The following is a 26,997-nucleotide window of genomic DNA, read 5'->3' as shown; positions in this document are numbered from 1 at the left end:
GCTTCAAAAGAGGCTATAGCTGGAAGAATTTTCCATAGATTGCTTCTCAGGCAACTAGAGAGTAGAAAGCCAGGTCAGTTACAAGAAGCAAATATGTAATTCCTTTGTTTCAAGGGAAAGTTTTGCATATTAAAAAGGGAGAGTAAAACTCAATCCGGATGAACTAGTGTTTGATCCTGTTTCCTATTCAGTGTTATTTCATCTGATATGCTATAGCAGTTCAGAATAAATCATACTGATGAATTGTAAATTTGGCAGTCTCTTTGGTACCTGTTTAAAGGGTCATGGCCTGGAGATCCGGGATTTGAGCAGCATCTCCGAGATGTGCACTACTTTAACTTTCTAATGTATGTGCACTCAAAGAAAATACAGATAGGAATAATGTGTTCGGTACAAACCGACTCAAGAAATAACCCAGTCTTGTGATCTAATTCTTATTTGTCCTACATCAGCATTTTACACTGCTGTTACTGTGTGCATGCAGCAGAACTGCTCCTGATGAACAAGAGTACCAATAAGCTTAGAATAAAGCTTCTGGCTTCCCAAGCTTCCTGAGAAAGACTTGATTATCCACAGTGCTTTCAAGAAGCATTCTACATGTTACATATTAGTGGTTATACTATTATGTCATTAGGTGTCATCACATCTTTGCTCACTATAAGCACATTTCAGTTGCACGCTCTTGCCAAAACATAAGGACAAGACAAAAGGGAGAGTCTCCTAACCACATCAGCTGTCTGGAGCAGGAGTGAGACAATATAGAAGGAGTCCTGGGCTCTTCTGACACAACTAAAAGTTATCTCAATACTTTGTAAAACACCTGCAAATGCAAGGGTCAGACTAACATATCCCCAGTGACCCAGCTTCCACCCGGATGGCAGAAAAGCCAGATACATCAGGTGACTAGAACTTTATGCAAGCATCTACTATAACATCTCTTACGTTATCACATCTGTTGGGTTGGGGCCTAAGAACTTAGGCTGAAATCCATATCCAAGCATGTAAATGACCAAATCTGATGATTGCTAAGCCATGGGAAAGCTGTTTTTTTTTTTTTTTTTTCCCCTGGACCTTTGAAAATGTTGAGCAAGGGTAGCTCTCACTGTAAATTTGGAAGAATTGTTAGTGGCAAACAGGAATTTGTTGTGGGTTATTTTAAACAGCTAAAGTTAGTGTGTATAATAGGGCCAAAAGGTCTACAGGATATGACATATGACTTTTTTTAGCCTCTAAATCTAAGTAAATACATAAATAAATCAAAACGAACACAAGCAATTCATGATCAGGCATTTAAAAAAAAGTTTAAAATAACATTTATTTAGTTGCTTAACTAAGGATTTAGGGAGCCTCCAGGTTTAGCCTGTGTGTTTTATGTATTTCTTAACACTGTGTATACTTGGCAGCACCCCATAATTTTATAAAAATATAGGTAATAAATTCACAGTGATCAAGCTGTGTTTATTCCCCATGAGCAAGGTGCTGTTTCTTTGCCTCCTGGCTAAAATGAACACAGAGCTCTGAGACTTCTATAAGGTGCTAACAACTTTCACCTGGAAAAGAGGCCTCTTTCAGGGAGAGCCACAAGTTCAGCCATCAGCAGACAAACAAAGTTCTTAATGGGAATATCTTCGGGTAAATTGAATGTAGGTCATAAGTAGTGCCTAGGTTCACAAAAGAAAGTTAAGCTGAGCAGAAGGAGGCCGATTACCTTTTGAGAACTGGATGGATCAGCCCAGAGCATTTCTGTGCCCGCTCCAAGGCCCACCCTCCCCACTTGCCCCTTCCCATCCTAGCAAGGTGTGCAGAGAGAGCTCTGCAGAAACGCTGCGTCATCTGCAGCTTGTGCTCTTTGTGGTACTGCCTGTCTACAGGCGGGAATGCCCTCAGTCAGCTCTGAAGCCCATATATAGAATCAGACTATGGTTCTACACTGCAAAGCTAAGATCAAGCCAAATCACAGCAAACAGGCTACAGGCTTTCTTTCCTCCTTCCTGGCTGTTATGCTGGCTGAAGCTCAGAGGGCATGAATCATTTCACTGACCTTACATGTTTTCACCTGCTTTTAAATCTTAGTGCCTACATCCAGCTCTCGTGTAGGCTCTAGCTCTCTGTATAGTCTTTATAGTTGATGGAAATAAATCAGAACATACCAGGTGTGATTCAATTAAGCTATCTGAAAAATATGTGTTAAGATGGGATGAACCATGCCTTTAAAATATTCCCTTCTCTTTTTCTGACCTTAAATGGAGTCCACATAAGATATGAGGTCAAAAAGTCTGCTGATGTGATGCCTTGGTCCTGCTCCTGCGCATCCCCACTGCACAAACATGGACTTGAACATGCTTGCGTTTGGACTAAGATGCTGACCATATTTGGATTTTCCCTCTCCAGAGAGCTCTGCAGGTCCTCTCAAGTCTGTGCCTTATAGTGTGCTTCTGTTTTAACAACATGGATGGCAGATAACTGGAAAATTGGATCAGACTCATGGTTGACTGTCTGAATATGTTCACAAGGTCTGGCAGAACAGATTTTGCAGTGTGCCATGAAAGCAGTTAGCTTCCTTTGGATTGCAGCTGCAAGCAAATGATAGAGTCCAAGGGACTCTGAAAATGCCTTTTTGCTGCCTGGCCGGGGGCCTTTCAATAGCTGGTTTGCTCTGATTCTAGCCAACCCTGCCTGAAGACAGTCACCAGAGGAAATGAATGCAGGCAGGTAAGGTCCAAAACCTGAGTGGAGTGAGAGTTTAAGTCTCCTTTGGCTACCAGTTCATTTCCAGGAGGATAATTCAAATATGAGTAGGCAATGAGGATCTTGGAGTGCAGGAGGAAAGCATCCTTTGGAAGGTAAACGTTATGCAAAAGGGTCACTTAGCAGAAGTGTCCTAGGGGCTCAGATGCAGCCCCATGAAGAATGCTCTACATTGTAATCTTGATAGGGTAGAGCCTCCGGCAGCTCTAAGGACATACAAGAAAAGATGACCCAGTTCAGGGGGTAAGGATGAGTGCTGGTCAGGGATAAAGTGCTGGAGCAGAATTCAGAACTGAATATATCCTTGGCTGTGCCACAGCTCTCTTGAGTGGCCTTAGGTAAGTCTCTGTGCCACCCCTCTGTGGCCCAGTCCCTTCGTTTTAGAAAGGAAGATGACCCCTGCTTTGGGAGGCGTTCTGAGGTCCATTGACTGTATGATATTATGGTTCATTTACTCCTAGTTGGCTGACTGAACTAAGTGTAACAAATTGGGTATTATCACCACATGGTCTAAAGTCCCTTTATTAAGCTTCCTCATGATGAAAAAGTGGAACCATCAGAGCAAATGAAGGGATTACATTCAGGTCTCTGGCCAAAACTCAGAGAAAGATCTTGGCTTTCACGGCTCTGTAACCTCACACGTATTTTTACTGGCGTTTTGGAGGCAAAGAAAACAGAACCAGCTGACAGGCTCCTGCTGCTCTGGATCTGATCCAGAATCAGAGACAGGACGACTAGGTTTGGACCTAGGAAAGTTTGTATCTTAACCATTTCCCAGGGTTCAAAGTCGTTCAAATTGAGCCTGCAAATCAAAAAGGCAGCAAAAGAAACCGCTTTTTATTCTGTAATTGCATTCAGAGAACTGATACTTCTCCCTTCACAGCAGTTTTAGGATGTCCTTATTATATTCATTATCCTTCACTGCAAGAGACATCGTAACCAAGTACCAGTACTCATCTTTCTCACAGTGATTCTTTTTTTTTTTTAATCCTACTCTTGACATACCTTGGGAGGGATGTTATTTTCCCCCATTTCTCTATACAGAAGCGCCGTAGCCCATTGCTCCCTCGGAGAGCTGCAAAGCCCTCATACGGCACACTTGATGTTCCAGTGACAAATTGCAACAACCGGAGTCTCTGTTCATTGTTAAATCTCTCCACCGCTGCCCAGAACCACCGTATTACTATGTGTCCATCATGGTAACCTAAACACAAAAGCAAGAGAGAAAAATTAAATTCACACCCTCTAAACAGTGATTGTAACAGCTAAATACATTCCCATTAACATGGGCAGCAGCTTTTCTTACTGAAAAGATCTTGATCAAACAACATATCTCGTTCTCGATGAGTGGTAGGTCACAGCCCCCATCTTTCTTACACAGTATCTCTGGATACTATAATACGACTAATTTGTCTGAAACCCTAAAACTCAAATTAAAATCCAAGGTACCTTGGCCTCTCACAAATGCCTTGGCAGGTATGGGGTTGTCTGCATGAAATATAAGGGACTAATAGTGAAATCCCACACAGTGTGCATCCTGATGACTTAACAAGAAAAATTTCTGGTTCCCAAATACATTCTCTTCGGGGTTGTGCTAGTGTCCAACATACGGAGTGGAGTTTGCTGCTTCAAGTCCTTCCCTGGCAGACTTCCCACATAAGGGGCTGTGTGTCTTCATTTGTGCTAGTGAAAGCCAGCATAAACCCAGGATAAATCTGTCTCAATAGCAATACTGAAAAAAGGAGGAGGAAAATAACTTGGGGGACCAGTCCTGCTTGTGGTTAGCTGAGTGTTTCAAGGTAATACAAAGGCTTGGCAGTCAACAGCAAAGACTTACGCCTTGTATTTCAGGGGAGGATACATGAACTTCAGGGATTTTCCTTGCAGAACTGATGGATTTCACATTTATCCATCATCCAAGACAGCCTGGATAAATCATGCTCAGCGTTCAAAGCAAAAATAGGCCAAGCATTAGAGGAGAAGGGAAAGAATCCAACTTGACATAGTTTAGGCTGAGGGGATGGTTAAGAAAGATCTCTATTTTGTTGAAGTGTAATTGGGAGCAGTGGAATTTGGCTCTTCCATCCCCTTCCCTGCTGAAGCCAAGAGGACTTGTGATATTATTTTCAATGAGGCCAGGAGTTCATTCACAGTCAGAGTAAGTAATGTTTAGACCTAATACAGCAGATCCTCTTCAGTCTTTACTAGTGAAAACTCCTGTTAAGTCAGGAGAAATTGAGTAAAATCTGTGAAGAAGCAATTTTAGTATTATTAAGCCTGATGATCAAATCCTAAGGTCCTATTTATTTTGTTCCGTGAGTTACGCTTCATAAAGATTTTCTGAATGAAATAAGGCATTTCCCTCGGGAAAGGCAGAAGGAAAAAATGGACTAAGCCTTTCATGATTTAGACTGAAAAAAGTTGAGCTATTAGTAAGCATCAGCAGATAGTTTACCTCCACGATATTCTGTGTTGTTACGCCAGTCATTGAGATCTATTTCTGCAGTGCCAGCAATAACCAGCTCCAGTTCTCTGGCATCAAAAACAGAGACAAGCCTGGAGTCTACAACCTAGAACACAAAACACTTGTAAGCACAATTTCAGACTGGAAATAAAGCAGATGCAGTGTCTCATAAACCTATGACTGATGGCCAGCTCCCTATTCTGACAAAGCCTGCATGCTGATGGACAACTTCCACTCCTCTGCTGATAAATCAGCGCTCCTGAGTGATTCTGCTGATGTTGTGAACTGCAAACAACACTGACACATGAGATTTTGACCAGAATGAAACAATACAAGTGACAGGACATAGTTTGTGCTGAAGATTCTTCACTGTTACATCAGTTCCGACAAGTGATTTTGATGGTCAAATGGGCACCGGATTTGTAATAGGGAGAATCTCTTTTATATTTCCTTTACACTGGAATTTGTTTACAGTTGTTTACAGCACCCTCAGGTCTTCATCCACTGAAGCTGCAGCAGAGGTTCATCTTCTTCATCATATGAAAACAAAAGTCCTCGGTATTCACATGGAGAAAAAACTAGGGAACCACATGCACAGTTTTGTGAACCGTAAGGAGCCACCTGGCCAATCCCATTCTGCAACAAAAACTCCAACCAATTCTATTCAGGTAAAAGTCATCGTAATTGGTTTCTACCCCCAGTAAACGTCTGTGCATGGCTTCTCAGTGCCATCAGCTACCAGTACTGTTCTGTGTGTTCATTATCTGTTGTTTCATTTTCCTGGGTTCCTATCCTTCTAATTTGTTGACTATAAGCCAACTAAATTCCCATTCTTCAGTTTGGTTCTTTTAGTTTGCTGTTGCAGGATTCAATAAAGTTTGCAAACCACCACTTCTCTTACTATGAGAATGGACAGCAGCGAACTTTCTTATTTGCGTCTCAGGTTTACCTGTGGCTTCCTTTTCCTCTTCATCATTGTTTTATCATATTCACAGTACACATTTCTTTCCTTTCTCCCTTAATGCCGAACACGTCATCTCCAAGGCCCCTGGCTGCTACAGATCTGGGCACTTCATTCCTTTCCACCCGTGCCTCTTTAGGCATGTCATAGGGTGCTGATGAAGCATAGTTTAACTATGGGGTCATCACTGAGATGATGAATGGAAGATAGTGGGAGCATCGTTTTGTTACTTACTTCATAGAAGCCACGGACCAGGGCCTCTGTTTGCTGAACAACTCCTCGTTCCACTCGCCACTTAACCATTCTCTCTATATACTCTTTTTTGTTCTTTTCTGTCACTGCCGTATTAGCCCCTCCAGATTTCAATTCTCTTTCTGTCACCTACAGAACAAAGGAAAATAATGGGGTAGCAATGTATGGATCACTTGTGTTCCAAATTTCAAGTTGTGCTTTGAAACGTAACTGGAAAAATAGATATAGCAGCCATATTTCTTGTTCTGTCCTGGTCCCTCATCGATTCGTAGTAGAAACAAAGGATAATGAGGGGGTTTTGCTACTTCAGTTTGCTGCTGCTACAGCAATGATATTTAGCAAAGACAGTAGATGAGCTGCATGAATACGTATTCATTATGTCTATTATTTACATATTATTTATATTATCTATTAGCCCAACAGATGGCATACAGAGCATATTTAGGTCACTTTGCTTGAGGGACCTATAGAAACATCATGAATTATGGAAACACAGTGAGTCACATAATCTGTAGTTTTGTTGAGAAACAGCAAGAATTGCTTGTTGAAAGAATTTCTTCAACTTATTATCCATATAATTTCAAATACAACTAATGATCTACACTTGGAGGCAGTCAATCAATGACAACAGGTCCCTGTTTTTAATTTTTTGTTCAGATGGGTTTAAACCACAGCTGTGAGCAGAATTATGTTTCAGAGCAGTAAGGAGACATTTAAACTCCAGAAGGGAAATGTTCTAGAGTAAATACAACTACTTTTCACTTTAGAACATACAGATGACAATGTTTTCCTGAAACCTCCATGTTACAAGAAACCCAATGGAAAATTTTTGCCCTAAGAATGCCTTTATGCAGTCTACCTGCAGGCCAGTCTAGCCCACTCCTCTTGCCTGACTGGAGCAATTGCCATGGCATCTACGTATAGGGCTTGGAAGAAAACTTTCTAGTGCAAAAAAGCATGCAGAAGTACTTAGGATAACAAGCAACTGCCACCTCTCTGGGTCTTGAAAGCAAAGTCCTCAAATTGGCACTCAGTCCCCACCAGTAATACTTTGGGAGTCTTAATCCTACATTATATCTTTATTATTATAGTAGTGGCTCTAGGGACCTGTAGGCAATAAGACTGGAGCTCCTCTGTAGTAAATTCTGTTTAAAAAAAAAAAAAAAAAGTATCATGAAAGAGGATTTGGCCCAGAAGTTTTAAAAAACTAAGTTCACAAGCCGGAGATGAGGCAGGAAAGAAATGATGAAAGAAGAGGTGATTGGTCTATAATAAAAGTCATTGTGGAAGCAGGAAAAAAGGCCTGTGACCCATCTACCGCAGAACTCGTCAAAGAGCTACTCTTTTTGTTTCCCTTACCCAAGCCTTGAAACGCAGTTTTACAAATATTAGCAGAGCTCCCACTGTGATCTGTGCTTGCATATGTATCCAGCAAAGCAGTGTTCAGACAGCATTTAAGTGGTCAGATACTCTTGGCATGCAAAAATTCCCAACTGGGATCCATCTGTGAGCAAAAAATGTGATTGTGATTTGTCGGGTATTTTGCTGTCAGCACTTAGCAGATTTCAGAAAAGGGGGGAAATCTAATTTTCACTTAGGATGCTTGGATTGTGATACTCTTAATTTATAGTGAGAATCTTTTTTTCCAGTCACTGGTTCTAGCAAGGTTAGTGTCTAGTACTTACGAAGTACTAGACAACATGCAAGCTGCCATCAAAATCTGGCTTGAAGTGTTCTTCTGCTTCACCATCACAGTATCTACTGCAGATTATGATTTTTTTCTTGTCTCTTTGGAGCCACTTCTTCTATCTTCCTCAACAGAGTCTTCTGCAATTGCCTAACTCTTTTCTTTGGGGAGAGTATAATCGGTAATTAGTGTGCCAAATGTTACCTTCAGATGCGTCAAGGCAATTCAGACTGAGATTCTTATACACCTTTGTAGTCTACCAACGCAAATACAAATTTGTCTCATCTGTCTTTGTGAATATCTGCATGTTTATGTCTGTCTGCCTTCATGCATTAGTCTTATACAGCCATACCTTCCAGGGAAACTTGCACTGTCAGCTGAATGTCATGTAAATCCTCAGCTCAAAGCCAAGAAAAAAACCCTGCATTTAGGTCTGTGAAAAACAGTGTTATCTTTCCTACAGAGACCTCTTACTTCAATTCTTCTTCCTCATCCTTTTGATTTCATCCATCCTTGACTCTGCTCATCCCTCACACCGTTTTCTCTTTCCCATTTCCTTTGCCTCCATTTGCAGTATAAGCAGACTAAATTCAGTTTTGAAAATATCCTCTGAAGCCTTGCTTGCTTTCTGTTACTTTCAAGCTCCTCACTGCTGAGCTGTCCATTTATTCTCAGGGTCAGAGCGTCTCCTCTCTGATACTAGTCCAACTCTCCACTGCCTCCGCAGGCCTTCACTTTGTGCAGTCTGCTCCCGTCAACTTTGCTTTTAAGGTCCAAGAGCCACTGTCTGTATATTCCAGCTGATCTCTGCTCCCTTTGACACTATCCATCAGATCCTAACACAATGATTAACTTCTGTTCTTTGAGCTTCTGTAGTTCATGGCAAGCTTGGTTCTTCGGTCTCTCTAGCTTTCAGCATCTCCTCAGATGTCCATAGGCTTTCCCTGAATACTGCTTTGGTCCTTTTCAGGGCTTTGCCAGATCTTTATTATGTCAAGACAGTCTCACCCAGTCCCACAGTATTGGAGGCTGTTTTCCTGCAGATGCTTCCAAATCTCCCTATCTATTTTTATTTATACATCAAAATCAACTTCACTGAAAATATATATATATATGTATATATTTTTTTTTAAAAAGTGTGGAATGTGTTACAACTGCAAAGAGGATCAAGGCTTTGGTGCAAGCCAAAGAAACCCACAGCAGACCCTGGTATGTATTCTGGTTGCCATCCTGCACTGAAGCCAGGGTTGCTCCCTCCTTAAAGCCACAGTTATCCAGATCAGCTAGGCTAAAGGGAATCATCCTTCTGACTAACGCAGAGGTAAGTGGCAAAAAGCATTATAACTGGATGTACATACCAAGATGTTACCTAGGTGCAAGGTAGGTGAAGTGACACAGAACCTCATAGGAAAATATCTGACAAAATAGTGATGAGAGTTGCCACATCTTTCACCACCTGCCGAATGTTTTTCTTCCTTCCCAACCCCCATCCTTTCAGTCTCATCAGCTTTAAGTTACATTGCTAGCATTCACTGAATGCCACATCTGCGTGAATTACACCCTGGAGAGAAGAGCTCTACTCCACTTCAGGGAATTCCTCACGCTCATCAGTGTGTGGCTCAACAGGCCTGCAGGGGAGCTGGTGCTGGTATTTTACTTTACAGAAACAAAGAACAGCCATCTGCGATGAAACAGGTGGCTTGAAAGAAACAGAAGATAGGAGAAGAAAATATTATTGAAAGGCTAAAGGATCTGTTCTGACAGAATAGTGCTCATCGTGTTCAACTCTGTCAGCTTCAGATTTGTTTTTCAGATGTTTTGCATAGGTGTGCTCACCTGTCCAAACACCTCCTCGTTCACTGTGAAGGTGAGATCCAGGATATCTGTGATGTTGTTATCCTTCATCCACTGCAAACTTTGATGGAACTCTTCATCCAGGTACTCCAAGTCACTTAAATCACATGGCCTGATTGTGAGACAAGACAAAAAGAGGTAGCTAAAGACGAGTCACGACTACTGGCAGGATGACTTACTACTCAGAATATGAACAAGTTTATGACAAAGATCCAACATAAGGCTGGTGTTTTCTTGGCTTTGTTAACATCAAAGCCCGTTCCATAGACCCTCTTAAAGTGGTTCTGCAACTGTCTGCTTTACAAGGCTGGGCTCAAAGCCAAGTCTGTTGGCTGTCTGCACTATTTGCTGTCTGAAGGCATCCCTGGGGCTTGATTTTACATGAGCCTTCAGGATGCCCTGCATTTCAGGGCACACACCTACCTTCAGTGTGGATGGGCCCCACCATGCTGTGCCTGGCTGCTTCCAGGCATCCGTTACCCTTGTGGTGAGCGGACAAGACTGACAGAAGGCAGACACCAGGCAGCCTAAATTTTGGAGGAGCTAGCCTTGCTTGCTGAAAGGGCAGGTGGATGTTACGAGCAATCTGGTTTAAAATCCTCTAAAGTGGCATAAGGACGTAGGGAGGACTCTAGTTTCTGGCTGTTTCCAGGATTGGCCAGCTCGGATACAACACACATGTGACTGTTTGGATCCCAGTAATACTCGTTTAAAAAAAAGAAAATGAAATACATATTAAAGAACTCTAAAGATTGTTAACAGAAATCTCTTTGCTAATTTGGATTCATCCTAATCGACAAACTATTTCAACTAGATTTTATTCTGCTCTTTGTCATTTAATTGCATTTTGATTTATTGTTCATGTTTTTCCTTTGTGGCAAATTTTATGTGCCTTGTCTTATTACAGTCTGTTAATTAAAGATGAACAGAGCATCAATTAAAACATTAACCTTATAAAGTTGACATAAAAAGTAATACATAAGGGTAACTTCTGGCTGTTAGTGTAAAAGACCAATAAGAAGCATTCATTGGTTTATATCTATGTTAGCATTCCTAATTAACCCAATTTGTGTTTAGAATGAAAATTTGTCACAACACTGAGGCATGAGAAATTGTATTTTTTTCTTAATAGAAGAAAATAATTTTTTTAAGAGAAAAGAATGATATCTGTTCCATCAGAGATGCTTTTCAGTTTTCCGCATATAGTTTTAATTGCTTTGATAACTTTTCATCAGTAGTGAACTTCGGAATTATGGGTCAGTGCTTTCAACAGCATGTTTCTAAATGTCATACTTATTAACCCCTTCTATCAACATAGTCAGTATTCATGAAGGGCAAGTGGAGGAGCAAAAAAAAAAAAAAAGAAAAATTAATAAGCCCTTTGGCCTTTTGTTTTCTACTGCAGACCAATCAAGCAACAACGTAAAGAACTGGAAGGTCAGAACGCTCCAAGCGACTCCACAAGGATCTGCATCTGTGCAGGACTCACTGCTTGATCACCATTTCTGCTTGATTGCACGCTTATACTTACAGCCTTAGTAGTGCTTTGTAGAACGGCCTTGTGAAGAAAGCATCAAGCAGGTACTGATGAATGAGAGCAAGGCCAAGAATACGACCACTGAACCTGAACCTGGGATATAAAAATTCAGAGTAAATGAAGTGTAACTCAAGACACACACACACACAAAAAAAAATCAATTAACTAAAGCTAAAGCAAATTGTCCCCAGATCACTTTCCTAATCGTTATGCTCAGCTGTCTTTAGCTCTCTGAACTGAATATTTATTTTTGCTCTCTAAAAATTACAATCCCCATTCCCACTTCAAGTACCTTCAAATAACACTCTGCTATTTTCTTTATAATCTATGACATGTAATAATAATCTGGTGTATTTTTCTACTACTTAATAGACATTCTTCCATCAAATCTGGTTTTAAATCAATAATCTCAGGAAAAAAAAAAAAGAACTTCTGTGAGGTTCAGGAGAACTTATTTTTTGTAAGAACAACCCCCATGGCCCATCCAAAACTTGCTTATTTATAGAAAAGGAAAAAAAAAAAACCACACATCCCAAGTGTGAACGCTGCAAGCCTAAGCTGACTGACATCATAGTAAAGTTTTACTGCACAAAAGATGAGAAACAGATCAAAAACCCAAGAAACCATTCCTTCCACTACAGGGAGCAGTGCAAAGACCCCTCCTGCCTATGAATGAAACATGAGACTCGTAATAAAGCAGGCACAGAATATCCGTTCAGTCAACTTTATGCTCATGGGACAGTACAACAAGTGCTTAGTCTGTCAAATGGGGCACAAAATAGCATGCTGTGGGCCCAATTAGCATTTACATCACCACAGGAGCTGCTGCTGTGTCCCCTGCATCCAAGAAAGGTGCTTATGGTATGCAGCTGACTGTTAACAGAAGAGTGATTATATTACCCCCTTACAGCTGTTTCCACAGCAGCAACAAAAGGCAGCTGTTGGGTCTAGTTAGGACCTGCTTCACTTCACTTGTGCTCCAGTGCAAAGTTTCCAGCAAAGAGCAATGAAAGAGAGAGGGAGCTGACACAATGAAAGCACAGTGGAAGCCAGACAGCTAAAACCCCAGAAACACTGAGCCTGTAATCCATCAGTTTTATAGCACCTTCAGGATCTATAATCAAGTCCATTTGTCCTAAATAATGCATACCGGCTTTTTTGGTTTTGTTCTTCACCTTCCCTGCCCCCCTCCACCCCACTTTCTTTCTCCCTGTATGTTTTGAAAGTGAACACTGAATGAAAATACTCTGAGCACTGAGTGTTCCTCACCACAATGCCCATCCCATTGCTACTCGACCATGCAGAGCTGGGGAAGCAGCAGCCATTTGTAATAAAGCACAGCTGAAAGTAAATTGCCAAGAAAAGTTCCACCGATTCTGGAACTCCGTTTCTGCCAAGAAATTGCCTGAATGTACGACCAGAGTTGGGTTTTCTCCTTGTTAAACACATCACTTTATACCTCTACATGGCTTTGGAGGATTCCGGGCAATAATGCAAAGCTGACGCAAAAGGCAAGTGCATCTGGATCAAGGTGTTTACAATCACAAACACATGTTATGGTAGCAGATAATGGGAAGTTTAATTTGAACCAGTGCTTTATGGCAGAATTGTATTAAACCATGCAGAGACCCTGAGCAGAGTTTCTGTGAGAGAGGACTGAGTCCAGGGTGTCAGCCTAAGCAAACATGTCCAGAGCAATTCTACGCTGTTTGGTCCATTGGTCTGGCCTTGCACTTTGAGCTCTCTGGGACATGCCAGGGCCCATTCAAATTGGGGGCCTGACTGGTTACATGGTCCCAGGCCTTTTGATGAGACTGCCTACCTTGGATAGGAATTCCAGTGCCAACTGGTCTGGTTACAGGAGATAAAATAATTAACAATACACTGCCACTCCCATCCCCTAGCAATAAAAGAGATACAATAAGCTATTAAAAAGTCAGTATAAGACTCTAATTCTTTACTTGGTGACTCTGTATGACCCCAGCAAGCACAATGCTTCTTAGGCTTCCGCAGCTGCTCTTCCACCCTGAGAAGACCAGAGCAGAGCTCTCCAGCCCCCAACCCCTTCCTCCTCACACCCAGACTCGCTATCTTTGTAGAGACTTATTGCACCTGACTCTGTGACCTGAAGAGGTGTGTAAAAGGAGGGATTCTTTGGGAATGGGATGTTCCCATTCTGGACAGGGCCCGGGATCATAGACTACACCCCTCTGGTCAGCATTGGACTAAGAGCAGGCTGAGAAACACATACTCTGATAAGCCAGAGGATACCTGTCAAAGGCAGGTGTTTGCTACCATACTCATAGAATAACTGTATAGTCTATCAAACTACCCCCACTATCACTAAATATAACAGCCCCACTTAAAACGTCTCCAAACTTAAAAACACCAACGAGAAACAAACTGCCCCCCTTACAAAAGCCAGTTAAAATGAAACCAGACTCTTGTGTTTACTTCTTCCTGAAGGATTTAGAGCACGGGTGAGATTTAGAGGTGAGTGAGATGGTCCTTTCAGGAAGAAAAAACAAGTTTGCCTGACAGAATAAGCAGCACAGAGGTAAATCCTGACTGGAGGGCACATACCTTCCTTAAACCTGACTTACCATTTATCTTTCCAAGCAAGCATAAAGTGCTTCTTCAATTTCTTTCCAGCAGGAAAGGATAACTTGGTAGGGGTGGGGAATGTGAGGACTCATTCTGGCCCTTTCTTTCAACGCTCTTCCCTTTATGAGGCAAGGACTGGGTCTGAGTAATACATTCCCAGCAGAGGGGGAAACGAGGGAAGAAGAAGGAGGGGAGTCGCGAACAGGAAATGTTGGAATGAGAGACTGAATTAACAAGGGGGAGAGCTGCTCCCCTCTGCCTGCCTATCCACACCGCTCATCCACTCAAAAAGGACATTGTGTGCACCTGCTTTCTGCTTTTAATAATGCTGCTCTTTGACCCATTTGCAGGAGTTTCCACACTAACCAGCTAACTCCCTTTCCTTCTGGAGGCTGCAGGTGCGCCTTAAACAGCCTGCTTTCGCAACAGCCTCTTGCAAAATAACAGGCGCATTCTCCTCAGTGGGACTCTGCATATTTACCACATCTTGAGTACACACATAGACAACTCCATATGCTATAGCAGCAACTAAGCAATACATTTTCCTCCAATTGCAGGTGACTCACAGGAAATTTCAATCTACTCTGGGCCTTATCATATATAGCAGCAGAATAACGCAGGACCAAGAACGACCTTTTGTTCCATGGCTCTCTCTTAATGGGTTGGACCAATGCAGCTGTACCTTAGATGACAAACCTCGCTTGGATTCATATACAGAACAATATGCCTCAACAAAATTGTAATTTATGCATACAAGGGAAAGGTGGGCTTCATTAGATAGGTTTTGTTTTATCATTCTATAGAGGATGCTTCGGTAAGCAAGCCTCGTGAGATAAATTAGCTATGGTATGAGAAAATCTAAACCCAAAGTAAAGGAAGCACCTGATGGGATTAAAAAGATTAAAAGTCTTGCAAACCTTATCTCACTCAAACAGGTCAGTTGGGCTTAAGTGTCTCCTTCTTGGTACAGTAACTTGCTGAAAAACCATTCAAAGAAGGGCTTACGAGAGCGGAATATAATATGGTTCATGCTGTATTTAAAAACGGCATTTTCCTTTCAGAAGACTGCTGAAAACTTGCTTTCATCTGTAAGACAGATTTACCCTCTCTGATGCATCAGTTTCAAAGATTCTGACTGTTTAATTGCACAGGTGAACTGGCTACTCAGAAGAGGAACTGAGCGAATGAGGCTGCACGGCAGTACAGGGTTTCTGCCCCTGACAGTTGTCCTAGGGAGGAATGATGCTTGGCAGGTGGATATGGCCAGAAATCCTATTAGTTGTTCTGCAGAGGGAGAGACTAGACCTGATCTTAACCATTACTAGATACCAGAGAATCTTCAACAGGGAAAGCATTTAAAATAGTCCAGTCATAGGAGAGTCATCACTCCCAACCTCCACCTTATTAGACATGAGGGAATTCAATCACGAGATGCAAATCTATAGGAAACCAGGCTTTATTGGTTCCACAGCTTGTTTTAAAGGACAGTTATAGCATCCATGGTCACGAAGAGTCTCATTAGCAGCCTAATGACCCAGAAAACACAGATTAAAAGAACTCAAAATCCATTCTTATAGCCTTTTTTTTTTTTTCCCAATCTTGTGATGGAGGGTGCAGAAGGAAATGTGTTGATTCCTTATTTTTGATTCTGGTGGATTCAACATCACTAGCACTTTTTAAATGAAGAACATTTTTCCCCTAAAAGACAGACTGTATTTTGGATTAGGAGTAATGCAAAAAATGTTCAAAGAACATGCATTTTGCAAAAAAACAGACCAGATGGTTACTACAGTCCCACCTGGCCCTGTACACTACAAATTTTATGCAGAATTGACAGTGTGTACCAGAGGTGTCTGTTTATATGTTTATATGCTAGCAGGACATATCCATTGCAGTGATCAATGTGCCCTGTGATGAGTGGCATCTATAGAGCAGTAACCTAGCAATAGATCAGATCATCCTTACAAAACCTTGGCAGAGGATCAAATCTGCACCTTCTATCAGCCTGCATTAACAAATGTCTTCGACCTAGTTTGGTGTGCATATTTAACTTCTGCTCATGGTGACAAAAACTTCTGAACAGCCTAGTGTGATGACACTGAGTGATCTATCGTCAGGAAGGTCAGCCTACTCAGGCTGTGATAACTAACACTGTTTTGTTTATCTGACTTGCATCTGCAAAGGTTGCAGACAACCTCTGTGCCACAGTGTCATTTGGTGTTGTGGCATATTTGCTCTGCACACCTGCAGGCTCAGGGGTGGATGCTGTAGCATTCCAGCACGCTACCTTTCTGCTTCAGGAATCTGATGAGCTCAGGTTTTGTTAATACAAAAGGAACGGCTCTTACAAAGGCCAGGAGAAAAAAGTTCACAAAGTCTCAGCATAATAAAGAATGAAGATAAAATAATTCTTAAAACTATTCCTGAAGGAGAATTCCCCTAGAAGACGTAACAAGGCTACTGTTGACCCTTCTTCTCTTTTTATGTATGTCTCTAATATGAAGAATTTTGTGGTGTTAGATTCTTGGGGTGACAAAGACATAATGGCAGGTCACCTGTACGGGTGCAATTTCTTATGTCACACTGAGGCCTTATCCTACTTCTTCTGCTGTCTCACCACATTGGTATTCCACCTGAGAACTTGCTCTGGATACACATACACCCTTCTGACGTAATGAACCGATTCCTCCCTGCCTTATTAGGGCAGTAAATGAGAAAGTGTACAGTAATGACCCACCAGACCAACTTCTTGTTGTTCTTGTTTTCTTTTTTAACCTCCTTTGAGTTGTGTTCTAAGTACTGAAGAGTATCTTATTTCACATATGGTCCAAATTAATTCCAGGTTTCCAGTTACAAGTTTTCGTGGGGAGTCTTCATACTTCTTCGCTATGAAACCATAGAAAATTCTGTCACATAACCTTCATTTGCAGTTTGCCTTCCAAATTAAAACTGAAAGGAAACATTTAGGAGTGCTGACACTGAACAACTGTTTGTCCAGATTTCCAAACTGGAAACTCATGGATAGACAGTTATAGACTATAGGGATTTATCCCTGCAACCCCTGCAAATTTTACTGGGACTTAAACACATAAATGCCATGCATATCAAGAGAATACATTCTATTCAGACCCAACGCATTTTCTTCAGGCACTGAAAGACGAGAGAGCATATTCCATGCTCCTTCCATTCCTCTTTGATAATATTCTGTCTGCTTATCATTCTGCAAAACCTATGAAATTTTATTATGTTTTAAAGGAAATTTGTTAATACTCATTTAAGAAAGCTCTGGCCTTTCTGAAGTAGTAGTTCTGATTGGGAAGCCTATGGAAATGGGAACAGTACAACAGGTCTGCTTATGGATTGTCATACGACACAAAGAGGGTGTTCAGAGATGTGTAGAATATATGCATATCACCCAAGAACTGATATTAAACAAGAAAAAAAATACTGGATGAAAAATTATTTTTAGAGAGAAAACCAACTTGGTGCTGATCAACTCCCACCGAGTTGCAAATCCTGAACTGGTAATGCTTCTCTTCCGGTGAAGGTGTACAGAAGTAAGCTACATCTTGCCAGCCTTCCTTTGCACAATTTTACTTTTGCTGGGCACCTGAGTTTCAGATGATGACCTGTTTCTGTAAGTAAACTTCTCAGCTTATTATCAAACTGGATAAAAATTTTCTCCTGCAAAAAGCCAATACAACATTGGCACTTCCATCAGTGCTTGCCCTACTTTTCCTTTCTGGGTCTATCTGCAAATACAACACAATATTTGTCTTTCTCAGTATTAAAGAATAACCATATGAAAAAGAGTTTTGCTTACCTATGATGGAAATGTGAACTATGTGTCCTATAAAATCTTTGGAGCACATGTGCCTGGAGCTAGCAATTAAACCTCAAACCATTCCTAAGGCTTAATTTACTAGGAAGTGAAAAACAATGAGATAATGCAAACCTCATTGCTTCTTAATTTAACCTAATCAAAGCCTTGAAAAGTCTTTTCCTTGTCTTTAACCTAGCTATGTCGTATTGTCACCAAAAATGCCATTTCATCTTCCTTATACCCTGGCTACACCCACTACAGAGAACCTTCAGTAAAGGTTAAAAGACAAGTTTTGTCACAGAGAAAAAAACATGCTTTTCTCAGGAAGGCTGCAGGCACTTCTACTTTATCCAGAGAAGTTAGGGGCAAGAATAAGGCAGATAAAGCAAAAACACAGCATCACCTCAGTTTTCTTCTGCAACACAATTTATCAAACATCTCTTTCCGGGATGATCCCTTCGTTCAAACACACAGTGGCTCCATGTAAATAACCCCATAGAAAAGCACTTGCAGGTGCATTTGCATGGCACTGTGTCCAACTTTATGAGCCCTCATAAAAATGGATGTGAATGAAGCACCACGCAGAGGTAGCTAAGTGGCTCCTTGCACGTCAGCTGAGCTCTGGCAGAGATTATTTCTGCAGATACAGAACTGGGCAAACATGGCTCTGGGATCTTCACTGCACGGAGGCATCGCAGGTACGTTAGCCTCCATGTCTTGGGTTTTCTACATGCTAGAGAACCTAGCCATAGGAAATGGAGAATTGATTTCCAATTCTGTCTCTTGAACTAGTAAGGAGTTTAATAAAGTAGAGGGTCTTTCTACAACAAGAAATCTGTGCTGTGCATCATTTTACCAATAACAAAGAAGTCCCCTCTTATGAATGTAGTTACTTGGGGAAGGAGGAGAGGAGGAGTTTAGCAGAGTACCGGGCAGAGCTAGCAGCCTCTTGGACCATGATGTGCAAGTATCCTCCTCTGGAAGAGCCCCAGGGAAATCTGGCAGCACAGACATGACTAACCATCAGTAACTGGGCTGCTTGCAAGGTTTAGCTTCTCTTGCTAGTACAATATGTAAAATATGTAGGCCCCTACAGCTGCTGGCAAATTCTGCTCTAATTCTGGCCAGTGACTACAGAGTAGATGCAGACTGAGGTATGAACAACTGGTTGAATGACTACCGATCTCTACATTTTGCGATTCCCAGATCCCAGATAGCGTTTTCCACCAGCAGATCTAAAAGCAGCTTACAGAGGAGATCAGTGCTAATAAGTCATTTGAGAAATGAGAAAACTTAAGTACAGAGGTAAAATGACTTATCTAATGTTATCCAGAAAACAAGCAGTAGAGACAGCAATGGACTCACGGTCCTCTAGGCCCCAGCTTCACTTCAGATATGTATTTGACTTTTTTTACTTTCTTACCTTCTGCAAGACAATATATGGTTGTGTGAATCAGTTCTAGTTTATGATCAGTTCCTTATGGATCAACTCCATTGATCCTCCGTTTGTTTTTTAAGCCAGTAGAGGAGCATTTTTATCAAGAGATTTTGACTTCTTAGTGAAACCTTTTGGAAAAGCTGGGTGGGGGGGGAGGACACTTTGTAAACCTACAAATTTGAACTTTTCTCCACTGCATGATTTTATGTTTGCTTTTCATAGCTTTGCCATGTGTTGAAACAAACTAGTCAAGCTACAGAGGAAAATCCATAGATTTAGTCATCTGCCAGACAAGAGGGCCATAAAAACACAAGCCAAATGACTGCACATTTTCCTTCAGTGGCTAAGAACTCTGAAACCACAATAACTGACTTATTGTCAGTCACAGGAGGCCCATACTTTACAGTCTCTCTGGGGTATTTAAGCACAAGAGAGACTGCTCATCATAAAAGCACTGGTAAGCATGCAGAAATGTTTACACTGTGCAATGAAATGTGCTGCAGATGTCCTTGAGCAGACTACAAACAGGTAGTCCTCAGTGCAGAGCTGTGTGGACTTGCTACCTCAGGTCCAGAAGCTATGCACTTGTTTACGCTGTACCGCAATGCAGCTAAATCCCTGCCTCCTGGAATGAGCTTTTTGAGCTGGGTAAGCTCAGAAATCTGTGTGATAAAATTTAGAAATGTTATTGTTTCACAGTGTGTTTTAGCTCTGGTTTTGCAAACCATTGAGCACCTTCAACTTTTATTAATGCCGCTGCAACTGACAGCTCTGATCCACTCCTGGGAACACTGCATGTAGCAGAACTGCACCTCTGCACTGCTGTTCTGCAGTCTAAAAAACATTTTGGTTTTTCTATTATGAATCTTTCCAAGACGATCAAATAATTCCAATTTCTAGTTTGTCTCTTCCGCACTGCAATTTGTGAGACACAATGTAAAAAGCTTTCTTCTGTTGGACAGAGATACTGAATTTACCTTACTATATTCCTATTATTAAATACACAGTTTTTTCACAGAGAATGGACACACTAGGATTTTTCTCATCCTGCACATTTTTGTTGAGATTTTGAAAAATATTCAGGTCCCCAGTTGGGGCAAACTGCCAAACTTGACATTCCCCTCCTGCCCATACATACATTCAGATCAGATCACTTCAAATCTTTAATTTTCACTTTTCCTGCATTTTTAATGTAACTTTTAGCTAACATTGTGAAACGAAAAATAATTTTCAGTGGACAAAGGAAATTTTAACTTTCAAAATATCCCAGGAAAAGAAACTGACAAAGAGAAATGCCTTTTCTACTTGAAAAAAAAAAAAAGTGATTTACCAAAACCAATTCTGCTCTGCAAGTAGTTTTTCTTTTTATGAATGAAATTTTGCTAATAAAAAAGGTGAGCCTGGAATTTTCTGCATCTGCTCTTCTTTACCTTCCCAAAGCCTGAATAAAATGTACTGAGAAATAAGAAGGGGAAAAAAAGACTGAGTGATACTTCACAGTGACAGCTCAGCCTCGTCATTCTAGTGTGGCTGGAACTAGAGATATGAGGACGTTGATCCCTTCCTGGGATTCTTTAGCCACTATGAAACACAAAATAGATGCCCACTCTGATGCTTCCCTGCAGACCAGCATGCTCAGAGACAGTGTGAATTTTATCCTTTTCCACTCTACCACATACAAGGTGGTGACACTACAGAGATTTTTGTGTGAAGCCTCCCATCACCGGGCAAACTGAATCCATAATGTTGCAAAAGACTGACTGGGCCTTAACAAAGGAAAAAAAGGAAAAAAGATGACTTCTGCAAAAACAAAACAAACAGAACACCCTCCTTTCCCTCAAACCAAGCTGTAATTATGGAAGACGTGCTAGACAATATGAGATCCAGAGAAGGGAAGAGGAACTGCGAAAGACACATCTCTTCTTTCAACCCTTGTGATACCACCACTGAGATCCTCAAAAGAACTTGAAAAAAACCTTCCAGTAAAAGATAGAAAGCCAAGGTTATGGTAAATATAAAGCAGAAACTTTTGTAAAAAAAAAAAAAAAAAAGGTTGCTGTGGAAGCTCAGTAAGGGAGAATGTTTTTTTTCTCCTTCACTTCAGTTTCCCTTTAATCTTCTAGCTCCTCCTGACCCTTAATAAATAATTAACCAGCTGTTCAGGCAGGCTTCTATATGATATGGTCATACATCAAACTTTATAGAAAATCAAAGTTTCCTTATGTACAGAAGGCATCAAGAGGGATCACAGTACAGCAGCAAGAAGGCATTTCAGTAACATAGCCTTTTCACATAGTGAAATGGTCTTATAAAATGATTTCAGCTGCATATTTATTTTAATATCATTCTTGTTCAGAAGATTTATAGTAGGGCTTGAAAATTTCTCATGCAAACATAATTTATTTAAAGTAAGATATTGCTAGTAATTAAAATTTATAGTGTAATGTAACATTAAATGCTTAGGTTTTCTATGGTGCCTTTCATCTGAGAATTTCAAAGCGGTTCTGGGCATTAGTATACATCAAACGGATTTCAAGTTGATTACATACAAGAACTCTTCTCTTCAGATGGAAACTGAGGTAGAGAGGTTATGATCCAAATTTCCAAAGTAACCGGAGGCTGCTGGAAGCCCACTCTGAGGTGCTCGACCTGATCTCCTTTTTTCAGAGGATGATTGTTCAGTGTTTACCAACCATCAAGGCCCTTCAAGATGGCTGTCAAAAAGGTTTTCTAAATTCCTTCCTCCCTCAAATGCAGGGAAATGGCAGACCCACATGACTGGCCCAACTGAGTCAGCAGCAAGGACAGAACTAAGCTCAGTGCTTCTGTCTCCCTTTAATGAAACAGACACCAGGCCGTACGCTGGTTACCTGCTACAGCAGTTGAAACATTTAAGTTCAAGAGAGAAATGAGTAATTCCAGCCACATACTCCCCAGGGCTACAATCAGTCAGTGGAGAGGAGTAAGAGCTATTTGCAGACCTCCTGCTTAGATGCTGTGACTACTTTTCTCCACTGCTTCTACAGAGACCCACAGTGTGCGCCTAAATCCATGTTAGGAGCTGGTCAGCATCCAAATGCAACCCATTAGATCACAAGGCAATTTGTCACATTCTTTAAAAAGACTTGAATTAAAACAAGTTATTCTATATGTAGCAGAATTAATTAAGCTTTGTTTCCTATAGGTCTGTCTCTGATGATCCTACATCACTCTACTGCAATAACTCCAGTTCCTCCTACACATCTCTCCTGGCACTTCCCACCCTTTGGAGTATCTCCAGTTTCTCCCTTCTGCCTCCCTTGAGCGTTCACAGCTCTCTCTCACATCCTGCAGCTACTGAGCAAGATGTCAGAGCTGATTCAGAGCATGCGTCTGTGACGGACCTGTCAGCTCACTCATGCTAACTGGCCAGCCGACAAGCCAAGCAGAATAGGTAACCGTTGAGCTCACCAGCCCACCCTCACTGAGGCACTCATCTGCATATCTGTCCTTTACTCAACCACAGTTTCACAAAGCTTTTATGAACTTAATATCTTTGAGACATTTACCTTCCTGTCAAACAGTAGGTCCCAAACTGATTAGAAAACTGCCTGATGGATAGACAGGGGAAGTGCAGAAGGCATAGCTCGTAACAAAGCCAGGCTAGGAAAACCAGTTAAGCTCTCTAAGGAGGAAAGGATAGCTGAGGTTGTGAAATACTTAGTTCTTCTTGGGTTTATTAAACAAAAAAAATAGAAAAAACTAAAACCTTGCATTCTCTGATGTGCTTGAGTTAACACATGGATGGAATGGCTATGTGGTTTCTGGTTTACACTAAATAAATAGAAGGGAAGGTCAGAGTTTGGCTGGCAGTATACCCACACAGTATTGTGTACGCAAAGGGAGCTCGCTCTATCCATGTGCCAATCTTACCAGAGCATGTAAAAGCAACCAAGGCAGTACCAAGCCTGAACTAATCAGCCCTGACAGGAAGCAGTGTGTATTTGCTCAGCCCAGTGTTGCAGCAACCTCATCAATTGGCTTGGAGCTTGGGGAAAGCAAGTTCACATCTGCACGGAGAGTGGGCGCAATGAGCTTGCGTCTGCCTGCACAATACAATGTAGAAATACATGCAAGTTTTCAGTCTGGCTCTGTTCAGCAGTACAGGCTAGAATATGAAGGGTACTGAAGAGCAGAAAGAAATGTTATTTATGGGAATTGAAGGAGGACACTCCTGTCCCAAAGCTGCAGTTCTAAAGAGGTGCTAAATTAATGGAATTCCTTATGACAGTCAGGAATCAATTCACAGCTTCTGAAGACCTGGGCCACTAGGTCCAACTATAACATCTTTTTTGTGGTCTTCAGTAGGGTTCTGCACAAAAACATTTTACTCACTGCTAGTCAACTTTCTGATAAGCTTCTGCTAAATAAATGTATTTTTCTATTTAAGAGAAAATAGGACCTTTCTGAGATGAATACAGACTTCTGAGTAGGATTAGCAAGCTGTAAATATCTCTAAGGTAACCATGATGCTGTGGTACTGCTTTCTGCCTGCATAAATGTCATGGCAAGGTCCACAAATGCCTAATTGTTTCAAGTTAGCATCCCTCAGATCTCCAAATAAATGTTTGTGACTGATTTTATCTGTTTAGGCCATCTAGCCTTTTATGCAAAGACTGGGCTTTCTTTCACATTTCTGCTTTTGGTTCTACATTTACAAATAGGCAATGAATAAAAACTCAAAAGCAGAAGGTGTGAAAAGTATCGCCGAGGCAAGTTAGATAAAAGAACAGGCAAGTGAGCTAGTGTCAAAAACCCTGGTATGGGTGACCATGCCATGACTGCAGCGCAGTCTCTAGAATAAGGGTGCATTATATTATCCTACTGGATTACTCCTGGGGGCAGGATTAGTATGAAGAAAAACTCTGGTCCACTCAGAAGGCATGGAAAGATAGACTGGATTTCCATTTGACAGCAGTTTGTGAACACAATGTTTTTAGAACTGCAAAGACTTTTGCTATCATTGTCAGATTAACTACTCATAGGAGGGAAAGTTCACAAGAAAAAAAGACAATGTTTTATACCACAAGGTAGAACTTCTTAAATAGACAAATATCAAACATCTGAAATTGGAAGCCACATGAACAATGAAATAAACACAAGAGATATCACCCTTTGGGTTTGGTGAGAATGATAAAAAAAATCATTACACAGACTGATGTCCAGTTTACCATGTTGTTTAGACAGAGCAGAGCAGGGAAATAAATATGATGGTAGATGGCAGACAAAATGAAGCCCTGAGGAAAATCACTGTTTCACGGCATAGTTAGACAAATCATTCTATTACAACGCTCACTGAATGAGATGCAGTGAACAGATGCTAACAAGTTTCTAGACCCATTGAAAAAGCACCGTGAAGAAGACAGAGAGTGTAACCAGTGACCCTTGTGAGGATCTGAGACTACGCAAAGTCCCAGACAAGCTTTTGCTTTCCCAGAATTTAGACACACATTTCCTCCATCTACTATGCTGTTTAGATGCAGGATTCTTTTTCTCTCAAGGCTGATCTATTCATTCAGTCATTCATTCATTTACTTATTTTTGGTGAAAAGGGGAACCACAATATCCAATCAAATCTTCAGCCTTCAATCAGGGATAAAAGCCCTGCCCCAACCCCTGTCAATAGGCCTGGATGCCCTACTTACATTACCTCCAAGAAAAATATGCCCTGTCTTCCCTTTCCATCTACAGAAGCCAAACTTAAGAAGCATCACTGCTCATAGCAAACTTAAATCTGAGGGAATTAGAAAAGTGTCTGAGGGAGAAGTTTATTCCCCAGAAGTCTTCCCCTCCCTAGAACAGAGACAGTTCTTACCTACGTTTTCCAGAGGTTTGCTGATCAGTGTCAGCATCTATTATCTCCTTATACCCTAAGAGTCCTCTGTAGAGCTCTATGTAAAATTAATCTGACAGAGTTCATCATTCTGTATGTCATAAAAGGAAGAAAGTGTCAGGAACAACATCAGAGCGCAAGTATCTTTGTATACCCAATAATACTGGGATCCTGGATTCCCGTGCTTCAGTGTTGCAGGCAACTGAAAGCTGCTCTAAAATCTTTCACAGGACTGTGTGCAGGAAGGGAAGCGAGAAGCTAATGTGACAGGCTACTAGGAGCCTTTATTAGTATATAAGAACTCAGCAGTATGGTAATGACCAGGAGCTTTACTGATTATTACCTCTAACTTTGTTGAAGGTTATTAAAGAAATGTTTAATATGCCCCACTGCTCTGTCTCTCAGCATGCACTAGACCTTGAATAAAACCTGAGATGGATTCTTCAGTGACTCACCCCATTTCAGTTGCCCAAAATACCTGACGAAGAACAAAGAGAAGAATATTCCTTTCAGTGAAATAGTATGTCTGCCACCACATTTTGCCCACTTATTTGGGAAGGTAAGGCTACCTTAAGTAGCAGGTGTACACAGCGTTTTAGAAGATGCTTTCAAATATTCAGGTAAAGAGCTAGACATGTTAACTAGATTAGACAGAATGGCTCCTTACTGGCATGGATTAAAAGAAACTGTTCTGGCTATGAATTTGAGGTACATCCTGTAGCAGCCAGATAAAAATGTATATCATCAAACTTATTAGATTTAGAGAGATGCAACTGAAAATGTGTCCTTTGAGATATGGGAGTTTTTAAAATAATTTTTTCAGTTTGAAAATGTGTGATATTTTATATTTTATCTTCAGCATGCACATATGTGAACTGAAGGAAAAAGTCTTATTCAACGGACGCTTGCAGGAAAGGTGTTAAATCTCAGTTTCTCCATAAATGAGAAATATTTTCCAGTCATTATGTCTCTTTTTTTCACTTGGCAAACATACAACTACTCTGAGCTTTGATGTGCTCATTTTGGACTCAGAATGTTGTTTGCACAAAGAGCAAGGCATGAAATAAGCCATTAACAGGGGCAGAGCTGTACCTTTTAGGCTAGGGGAAATAGAATAGCGAATTTCTCAATTCTGCCAGTACAAACAATGCTTCACATCTTCGCATGTTCATAGATGTGTTCTATCTCAAACTCACCACCGTTCACTTAAGAGAAAATGTAAAATAAAGTTGTGTGAATTTTTGTTATTTTTTTCTTGCTAGAGCTGTTTCTTGTTATATCTAAGTCTTGACAGATCTTGCAGAACTACTATACAGAAAAACATTTCAAGGACAGGTTCCATATAAATGATAAGCCTCACTATACTGAAAGGCATACAGTTCAAGAAATCCATGAATTTGAAACAATTGTGGTTGTGTGCTTTTAGCGACTGACATCAATCTTTAATCTTTGAAAAAGACTACAAATATTAATACTCTGTTACACTTAGACTCTCAGAACTGATTCATCCACATATGTTAACCGATGTCTCATAGCGAGAGTTGGGAATGGGAAAAAATTGCTCATTTCTTGCATGTTAGAGAGCAAGAAGGCTCTGCTGGAACTCCATCAACAGGTAAATTCTAGCAATAGAAGTTTTAGCACTGACTTGGATGACAACAAAGTTAGAAAAACGCTGAGAACTTTAGAAAACCTCATTCCTATGGACAAATGATCACAAGCAAGTTAGTACACCATCCTGAGAGAAGTTAGCCCAT

General features: G+C 40.9%; 1 protein-coding gene across 8 annotated transcripts in view; it reads right to left on the bottom strand.

Moving 5' to 3' along the window:
* The window catches only part of HECW1 (HECT, C2 and WW domain containing E3 ubiquitin protein ligase 1), a 308,997-nt gene that overhangs the window by 9,725 nt on the left and 272,275 nt on the right, over nt 1-26,997 (bottom strand). For all 8 annotated transcript variants that reach the window (XM_068935996.1, XM_068935991.1, XM_068935998.1 and 5 more), the window contains 5 exons: nt 11,498-11,596; nt 9,949-10,078; nt 6,408-6,554; nt 5,204-5,318; nt 3,754-3,952 (listed from right to left, as the gene is read on the bottom strand). In XM_068935996.1, the coding sequence (XP_068792097.1) occupies nt 3,754-3,952; nt 5,204-5,318; nt 6,408-6,554; nt 9,949-10,078; nt 11,498-11,596 (690 nt within the window). The remainder of the gene's footprint in view (nt 1-3,753; nt 3,953-5,203; nt 5,319-6,407; nt 6,555-9,948; nt 10,079-11,497; nt 11,597-26,997) is intronic.

The sequence above is a fragment of the Struthio camelus genome, chromosome 2 (genome assembly GCF_040807025.1).
Source record: "Struthio camelus isolate bStrCam1 chromosome 2, bStrCam1.hap1, whole genome shotgun sequence".
Classification (NCBI taxonomy): Eukaryota; Metazoa; Chordata; class Aves; order Struthioniformes; family Struthionidae; genus Struthio; species Struthio camelus.
Note: the sequence above shows the minus strand (reverse complement) of the source record. Positions and strands in the feature narration are given on the sequence as shown.